This window comes from Pollicipes pollicipes, unplaced genomic scaffold (assembly GCF_011947565.3).
Source record: "Pollicipes pollicipes isolate AB1234 unplaced genomic scaffold, Ppol_2.1 Scaffold_3087;HRSCAF=3621_pilon_pilon_pilon, whole genome shotgun sequence".
Taxonomy (NCBI): domain Eukaryota; kingdom Metazoa; phylum Arthropoda; class Thecostraca; order Pollicipedomorpha; family Pollicipedidae; genus Pollicipes; species Pollicipes pollicipes.
The window spans coordinates 36,557,601-36,567,396 of record NW_023596225.1 but is presented as its reverse complement, the minus strand read 5'-3'; the positions used below and the strand labels follow the sequence as shown (position 1 = coordinate 36,567,396).

The 9,796-nt window shown below is 56.4% G+C and overlaps 1 protein-coding gene across 1 annotated transcript; it reads left to right on the top strand.

Moving 5' to 3' along the window:
• Positions 1-8,654: 8,654 nt before the first annotated feature.
• On the top strand, positions 8,655-8,999 carry LOC119090084 (histone H3.3-like). Its single transcript, XM_037212878.1, has one exon. The coding sequence runs from the start codon at positions 8,655-8,657 to the stop codon at positions 8,997-8,999; it is 345 nt and encodes a 114-aa protein (XP_037068773.1).
• Positions 9,000-9,796: the final 797 nt, after the last annotated feature.

Sequence of the window (9,796 nt, the reverse complement as noted above, 5' to 3'; positions counted from 1 at the left end):
TGCCGTTGTTATCTTGTGTCGTTTGTATTTCTTCCACCGTCTCTAATTTTACTGCAGCCCGTGTTTCTCCTGGCTCTGTACTTTATGCTTCACCTACATTTGTATTGCCAGGTGCATTTTGCCCCCGTCAGACTTCTCCTGACGCCTGTATTTCTGCTACCGCCCGTGTTTCTGCCGGCGCCCGCGTTTCTGCTGCCGCCCGTGGTTCTGCTGCCGCCCGTGTTTCTGCTGTCGCCCTCGTTTCTGCTGCCGCACGGTGTTCTGTCGCCGGCCGCGCTTCTGCGCGGCGCGGCCGCTAATTGGCGTGTGCCGGCGCGGCCGGGCCGTATCGGGCGGTGATGGCCGACCGAACTCATCCGTCAGCCGGCGTCAGCAGCAGGCCACCGCGCCGCTATGGATTGACACTGTTGCTTTAAGCAGGCGCCCACTGAATCGGCGATGAGCCGCCGCTGCGCGAGGCGGCGCAGTGGGGCCGCCGTTCCCGCGCCGGCCGCGCAGGCCGCCGGGTCACGCAGCCGCTCGGCAGACGTCGAGATGGGGGCGGTCCCAGGGGGCTGACCGGCGCCGGCCAGGGCGCGCCCGATGGCTGTCAGGCCTGGGCGACACAGGCTGGAGAAGCATTACGGTAGATCGATCAACAGGGGACGACACGGCTCGTGTTGGTACAGCGAGCTCAGATTTGTACAGCATAGACAGAGGGAGTTACGAGGAGTGGTACGTCGCACACGACGTCTCCAGATAGGGCGCAGGATTAAACTTCTGCGTCGTGGCGCGCGAGATGGGGGGAGGAAAAGGAGGATGGCGACTGTCGACAACGTTCTCAAACGAGATACTGAACCGGAGATGTCGATCTTTCAGTTCGGGTCACTGCGACGGCTCATTGCCCATTGCTCATTGCCCGAAGCACATCATTCAATGGGCACCGGAAATTGAGATAGAGGGAGTGAGTGAGCTTGAGAACATAGTGTAAACTGTGGAGAAGGAGGCCATCGCCGAGGCGTGAGGCGCGGTTTGGTTACAGCAGAAGACGGCGAAGGAGACACCGACGTGGAGAAGCACGATGTGGCCATGGAGACCGGCTATGGTGACGCAGCATACACGACCGCGAAAATCGAATATAGGCAGGAAAACGGGGGACGGGTTAAGATAACGGAAATGTAGGACATAAGACCAAAGACCATAGGGGCCGAGGAAAGGGCCCTCGAGTCGGGCAACAGTGTTACGGAGGCAGGCGACAGAGCAGTGGGGACAGGAAGGCCGACCGCGAAGACAGGAGACACAGTTGACTATGGGTGACACGGCCGTGTAAGCAGGAGAACGCGAACGTTTGGAAAGAAAACACGGCTGAGCACGACAGATCCAGCCGCAGGCCCAGAGGACACGGCGATAGCCCCAGAGAACACGGTTATAGATCCAGAGGATACCAGAGAACACGGTTATAGATCCAGAGGATACGACCATAGCCCTGAGGACACGGTCACAGACCCGGACGCAGGAAGGAACTTTGCGGTTTTCGTTGGTGGCTGCCGAATCCATGAACCTTGCCCATCTCAAATATTGTCTCAGATTTTCTCTCAAACGTTCTCTCTTGTCTCTCCAATTTTCATTTTCCGGAATCACCGAATTCCAGGAGCACTACAATATAGTTGCCTAGTTGTTTGCCAAAATCCTGGGTCGGCCCATTCGGCAAATGAGCTCTAAAACCATTATCCCCACACCATAGCGCTTATTTTCAAGAGGCACCCAATTCCAGAGCGCATCCCGAATGGCCACAAGCCTTCGTTCTCAGAAGGCACAACAAAGTTGTACCACTCTACCCCGAACCAAATCCCAGAACAGTTCCTTAGGCGAAGTGCATCAAAACCTTTGTTTTGGGGCAGCATCATCTTTATTTTGAAGGTAAGTTTTTGTGCGTTTCACTGTGACGAAATTTCTGATCGGTCCGTTCTTCGATGTTTGCAAAAATGACACTAATGTTTTTACTTTGAGGAGTCGTGACCTGTATTTCACACAGACACCTAACTCCAGGTGGCACCTTAAGAGGCCCCAAAACAGTTATATTTGATGGGCAACAAACTGCAGAGGAAACTTCAATACCAGTGTGTTCCATTGACGAAACCATGGATCGGCTCATTCGGTGAAAGAGACACCAAAACCTTCATTTCACAGCACCAAAACATTTTTTTACTACAAGCAAAAAGTCAACGCGGGACGTGAAAAGGTCTCGAAACCTTCATTTTAAGTGACATCACAATTTCTTTCCTTTCCATCCTAACCAGCTTCCTGATCGCCCCTTCAGCAAAAGCGGCACCACAAAATCCTCACTGCAGAGTATCATAAGCATTACTCAAGCCGGCATGCAATTCCAGGGCGCAGCGCAATGTGCCCTGATACTTTTTTTCAAAAGCATCACATTTTAGAGGCCCCAGAATGTTCGCAAATCCGTATGGGTGCAATCCGGGATCGGCCCTTTCGTCGATGGGCGACCAAAACCTTTATTTTGAGCAATCATAAGCTTTATCTTTAATAGGCATCATGTCAAAATGGGTCAGAAAAGATCCCAACAACATCAGTTTCAAAGGACACCAAAATCGCAGGCAACACAACGTCTGCGCCTTTCAGTCTGACGAAATCCCAAGTTGGACCTCTCGGAGAAGAGATACCCAATACTTTTATTTCGGGCATCACAATCTACATTTTGAAGAGGCGCCCACGTCTAGGGACGCACCACGAAGGCCTGCAAATCCCTTAATTTGGAGTGGCGTCAAAGCCCAGAGAGCAGCAAACTTGCCTCATGGTGCTATTTTCACGAGAAACCAAGGGCACCGCTATCGGCGGGACAGGGCCACCTGACACGCCTTGGGTCTTTAGGTGCCGAGGGTCCCGAGTATCCCTTGAGGGCCCGCGGAAACGACCATCAAGTGTCTGATCGAAGGGTCCGAAGGGCGGGGCGGGGATGAAGGGACTTCAGCCAGTAGGGAATCCCGAACACTCGGTCCCGCGCCGGCCTTGGCCCTAGGGCCTCCTTTCCAAGTCGGAGCAGGGCCTGACCTGCAAATGCTAATCCGAAAGATCGTGCATTGGTCGGACTCCTGATCAGAGGCTCAAAGCGCCCAACAAGGTGCCCGTCTCGGCAAAAAACCCAAAGGTGATGCGATGGCTTGCACCCACAGCGAGACAGTAAACTGACAGTCAGAGGCCGTAGTACTGAACGAAGAGCCCTCCGTAGCGTTTCCACCAGCAGGCAGGGACCGCTGAGCCAAGTTGGTGTCTCGGTGCCAATTAGACATTGGACTCCCTGTGCCGGTAAGGGATCATTTTGCGTCAATGGCGGGTCCCTGCGTTGATCCTGTGTCAGATGCCCAGGTCTGAGGGCCTGCCGCATCAGGAATGGGATCGGCACATCACGTATCTCTTTAAGTCGCAGTGACGCACAAATATTCATTTTGTGGCTAGCGACTTATGAAATGCAACTTGTTGTGGGTTTCGTTGTACGTGAGTTACTGTGTCATGTGTTATGTAAGCAATTTTCTTTATCACCAAATCGTGACCTCTTGCAAAATCTTAAATCATTTTCATTTTAAAGATTGCGTCGGGCGTCGGCAGCCAGGTTCGCCAGTGTGAAGACCCAGCCAAATATAAGGGGCCCAGACAATACTTGGGGGGAGCAGCCCAATATAGGTATCTCCAACTTAGTACTGGGAGACCCCCCCCCCCCCCATCTGCCCAAAGGGATAAGAAGTTTCACCCCTGTCCAGAGGATACGGTCATAGTCCCAGAGAGCACTCTTATAGACACAGAGGACACGGTCATATATCCAGAGAACACGGTCATAGACCCAAAGCACGCGGTCATGGAGGCAGCAAATCCGGTAAAGGAAAGAGGAAAACAATTGCGGATATAGCAGATATTGGAGACGTAGCCTGTGCATACAGCAGACGCTGGAGACGTAGCCGTGCATACAGCAGACGCTGGAGACGTAGCCTTGCGTACAGCAGACGCTGGAGACGTAGCCGTGTATACAGCAGACACTGGAGACGTATCCCGTGCACACAACAAACACGGAGGCAAACAACGGAGACACGGCGGTGGACACAGAGGACACGACAGTGGACGCATCAGACACATCAGTGGACAAAGGAAACACGACGGTGGACGCAGAAGACACGGCAGCGGACACGGGAGACACGGCGAGAGATCGATGCGGCCGGCATCAGAGCCGTCCGATCGGCCGGCCGTGTTACGGGAGGCCGGACAAGCCATCAGATCGATGGGCGTCGCGTCGGGCGGCTCCGGCCACCCGGGCGAGCTGCCGTGCTCGGGCCGTGCTCTGGCCTTGCTCGGGCCGTGCTCGGGCCCGTGCTCGGATCGTGATCGGGCCTTGCTCGGGTCGTGCTTGGACCCGTGCTCGGAGCGTGGTCGGGTCGTGCACTGGCCGTGGCTGGTTCGTGGTTGGGCCGTGATTAGGCCGCGGTCGGGCCGTGCTCGGACTTTGGTTGGAGCGAGCTCGAGCCTTGCTTGGGCCATGCTCGGGCCTTGGTTGAGCCGTGCTCAGGCCGTGCTAAGGGCGTGCTCTGAGACCTGACTGTTCGCCGGGCTGGCTATCTCGGCCAGCCCGGCCGCCGGTGGGGGGAGGGGACTGGACTCCTCCCCCCTGCGGCTCAGCCGGGGGTCATTACCGAGCCCGCCCGGCCGGAATGGTGCGGACACTGCCGGCCGCCGGCCGCTGGGGAGCGGCTGGCGTCGGCTGCCGGCGGCGCAGGGGGCGACTATTGCCGGCAGCGAGCACACAGAGGCGATGGAGGGCGAGCGCCGCCTCCGAGTGAGCAGTGCCGGCCTCGCTCAGCGGAACACCGCCTACACACCCTTCGCACCGGCACAACATGACCAAATACCGCCTGCACGCCCTTCGCAGCGGCACAATATGACAAAATACTGCCTACACACCCCTCACACCGGCACATCATGACCAAATACCGCCTGCACACCCCTCGCGCCGGCATAACATGACCAAATACCGTCCTGCACACCCCTCGCACCGGCACAATATGACCAAATACCGTCTGCACACCCCTCGCACCGGCACAATATGACCAAATACCGCCTACACATCCCGCGCACCGACATAACATGACCAAATACCGCCTGCCACCCCGCGAGCCAACACAACATGACCAAATGCCGCTTGACAGAACGAAAACGGTCTCTGAAGACTAAACGGCCTCTGAAGATTAAACGGCCTCTAAAGGCTTAACGGTCTCTGAAGACTAAACGTTGCCGCCGCACGAGGCCAAATACCACCTTAAATTGTTGAAGCCATTTCAGGGCGGCCCAATGCCACCTCTAAATGATCAATCACCTGATTCAGATGAGGAGCCATTGCCTTGTGAAAACTGGCTCAGCCCTCAAATAATGCCAAAACGTCTCTGGGAATGTTAAACCTGCCTCTGATCAACCAAATATGTTCAAAAACGTTACCTTGACTAACTCATAAGACAGCACGCTCCCCGGGATCCGAGCGACAAACTGTAGCCTTAGAATCAAACCACTATCCGATACAAATAATAGTGGCCTTCCAGTGACTGATCGCGAACTTCATGTGATAAAGCATTGCTTCAAAATGACAGCACAGTAACCCTGCTATGGCAAACACAACCGCCAAAGAAACAGCGAGCGTCCTGAGGGGGACCGCACTTTGTGCCCAGACGTGAGCGAAGTTGAAATGACAGGCCCAACACCGTGACCATGAGTTCCAAACGATAGAGCACGGCCCTCGGGGGACTGCACTCTTCATGGAACCAGCCCGGCACCGCTATCAAGCCTTGACGGTCACTTAGTGTATCTGGAGGGCAGCCACGGACCGTGAATAGCGAAGTCGTCGAAACTTTCAGGCCAAGTGCCATCGTCGGATGCCTTTGCTGTGTTTTCCGGTCGTAGGCGTTTTTAAGGAAGCAGCTCAACTTGCCTCCTGCATCTGTTATAAAAGGTGATGAGCCAGTTTAGTGCCTGACCGCCTGAATTTGGAGGTGGCGGCATAATCTGGAGCGGTCAGTGACAGTCCTCGACCAACCGCTGCCGCCAACCGCCGCATCCAAGACTATTGCGGCACCAAAGGGGGAGGGAGAATCGGGAATATTGGGAATCACCGTTGAGGAGCATCATGTCTTCTGTCTGCAGGCCGTCCACAAACACAGAATACCGACCGTAACAGCACTTCAGATGACGATCATTTACCATTCAATTAACAGTATTAAAAGAACTAATGGGGCCAGACTAATTGTCAACATGTCGGAGTCCATGCTGTCGTGGCCGAGCCGTCCATCGTCATTCCGCGAACGCATCAGCCGCTGATACGGCTGGGCGGAGTCGCGATAGCGAGTCAGCCGTCTCCGGTCGGTTACCATCGAGACCATGGACAATGGCAGAGTCCGCCGTGGGATGTGCCTGTGCCAACTGGCTGATCCGCTCCGGAAGCCACATAAGCGATGTCCTCGCCGCTTCCTGTCCTCACATGACAAGCCCCACCCTGCAGCCGTTCTGTGGCGCTGGCGCACACCGCTGCCCCACCCCGCGGCCGTTCTTTGGCGCTGGCGCACACCAATGCCCCACTCTGCGGCCCTTCTGTGGCCCTGGTGCACACCAATGCCCCACCCTGCGGCCATTCCGCGGCGCTCGCGCACATCGCTGCCCCACCCTGCGGTCGTTCTGTGGCGCTGGCGCACACCGCAGCCCCACTCTGCAGCCCTTCTGTGGCGCTGGCGCACACCGCTGCCCCACCCTCCGACTGTTCTGTGACGCCAGCGTACACCAGTGCCCCACCCGGCGGCCCTTCTGCGGCGCTGGCGCACATCGCTGCCCCACCCTGCGGCCGTCCTGTGGCGCTGGCGCACACCGCTGCTGTGATCGCGGCGAGTCTTAACGCTGGTTCGATTAATAAGTTAACTTGAAGTGGTAGTGTTGGCACTTTTTGATAACTAAAAGGGTTTCCCTTCCATAAGTGCCGTAATTTTCTCTGTGGACCTGTCCACGATTGCAGGCTTTAACACAGGCAGACTCTTTGGAAACAACTCATTTTTCTTACACAGCCACCAACAGTGAAGCTAACTAAAAATATGTGTCATTCGTGATACAGGGGAGGTAGGTGATGGGCATCCGCATTTCCCGAAATTAGGTATCAATGAATTATTATAAAAAAATGTTTCCTTTTTCGCTCTCCCTGAGAAAAGATTGCGACACTCTCCTTCTCCATCCGCACCGAGCGCGCATGTGCTCATGCTCATGCGCGCAAGTGCTCAAGTGACATACACAAGTATTTGTCATATGTCATCGCCCAGTTCTATACGAGACGATGGCCGAGGCATTCTTTGTGCAAGCAGGCAGTGCAGACCCCAATTGTCGTCGAGTTGACCGACCACTCCCTCCCTCCACCTCTGACACCGGCTGTCCGCCAACCATCTGTCCGGCCGCAGCGGCCACTCACCATTCTCCAGAGGATGCCGACGGTGACGGCGCACACGAGCCGACCGAGGCCACCGAAGAGGCCGCGCAGCGCCGCCAGCAGCAGCGCTAGCGCGTCGCCGGGCCGCGCGCCGCGCGCCGCCGCTGCCGCATGGGCCGCGCAGCTGCTCTGCTCTGCGTGCGGCCGGACCCCTCCGCGTGCCGCCAGCCCGCCGCCGCCCCGCGCGCTGCCGGCGCGCCACTGCGGCCGCCGCCGCCGCCGCCGCCGCCGCCGCCGCGGCCTCGCTGCGCGCGGCGATCGACGGGCAGCTCCCGGCCGCCGCCGCCGCCGCCACCGAAATACCACGCCGCTGCGAATAGGCGGACCGAGCGGCGGCAGCATGGCCGGAAATAGCGGAACGAACTCGGTTCGGGGACGAGGCCGGCAGCGGAGCGAGTCCCCGGGTCAAGCGAGGAGCGAGCGAGGCAGGAGGTCGGACGGGGACCGCGGCAAGGTCCGGCCCCGCTTGCCTCCGCGTGGCGAGCAACAGCTGACTGCGTCTGGCGAGAGCAACAGCAGCAGCGGCAACAGCAGCTGCAGCGGCCGTAGCGGATATTTTCAGTGTCTTAAATGTGTGGTTGGCACGCGGGCTGAGACATGTGAGAAGGCATGCTGTTGAAACAGGTCACAGCGTTCATGGGTGTCGATTTCTCAAAATAATTGAGGGCCGTGGTCCGTGGGGGGGGGGGGGGGTTAGAGTCTTGGAAGGCGCTATAAGGGATCTGGTACAAAAGTGTTCTCGGATTTCGTCCACTTCTGTTCTTATTGTTCATTATATATATATATATATATATATATATATATATATATATATATATATATGCATAGTGTTTATTACCGACCTTTATTGTTTGTTTCAAACCTCATTTGTGTAGACACAACAATCACCAATGAACGCCTGGCAGTTTGCATCAGTTTCTCATAAACTATGCACCACCTCAGCCTTACCTGATTTGTGAAGCTGAGATGGTGCATTTGCGTATCTCCAGCATACTGAAAGGTGAAATGTGCGCATAATTCACCATATGTGCTTGGGTAATTAGTGATGTGTTTTTGAATATCTTCACAAAAACAGACCGTCCACAATACCGTCCACCGTTTTTGTGTGTGCGTGTGTGTGGGCGTGTGTGTATGTGGCCCATCATGGATAAAACGTATGATTTTCGATCAATGTTTGTCAAATGCCACAGGCGGCGTCAAGAAGCCTCATCGCTACCGTCCGGGCACGTTGGCTCTTCGCGAGATCCGTCGCTACCAGAAGAGCACGGAGCTGCTCATTCGTAGGCTGCCGTTCCAGCGCCTGGTACGCGAGATTGCGCAGGACTTCAAGACGGACCTGCGCTTCCAGAGCAGCGCTGTCATGGCTCTGCAGGAGGCCAGCGAGGCGTACCTGGTCGGTCTGTTCGAGGACACGAATCTGTGCGCCATCCACGCCAAGTGGGTGACCATCATGCCCAAGGACATCCAGCTGGCGCATTGCATTCGTGGCAAGCGTGGTTAAGCGCTGAGAGCAAAGTCAACAAAGCATTACTATTCCTCACGCATCATTTCAAAACGTGGTCCTCAACCTTCCCTGAATACGCTCATGCAGACGCCCTCATGTTAAGAATGTCTTTTCCTCGCTCACTGCAAGACACACGCAACGCGGGTCGGCTGTACTTCTGAGAGACGCTGTTCCAAGCTGCTGTGATTTCGAAGGGAAGGCGAAACTCAGCCACTTCAGTTCGAACATGTGAGTGAAACGCCCGTCAGTAACAACGTTACTGGTTGACCTGGCTCTTCAGGAACCATGCGATTTTACACATATGCCCGTGCTAGATGCTCAATGAGGTCACCCATCTAGGCCTAGCTGGCATTTTATCATGTCCCCGGCCGGGCTCCAGACGGGCAGACTGGGTGGGTGGCAACGGAGTGCTCAGCAAGGCCCCAGATGGCCCCTGCAACATATTTGTGATAAGCCGTGGCCTGCCCACAGATGAACTGTCTACCCGTGGCGTAGCTGGGCATCATCTGGGCACACGTTGGCAAAATACCAAGGTATCAGTGTGGCCTGGGCAGGCGCTGGGCTCCAGTTGGGGCGCTGCCTGGGATATCGGCGTGGCCTGGGCAGGTTCTGGGCTCCAGTTGGGGCCCTGCCTGGGACATTGGCGTGGCCTGGGCAGGCGCTGGGCTCCAGTTGGGGCGTTGCCTGGGATATCGGCGTGGCCGGGGCAGGCTCTGGGCTCCACCTGGCGCCCTGTCTGGGACATTGGCGTGGCCTGGGCAGGCGCTGGGCTCCAGTTGGGGCTCTGCCTGGGA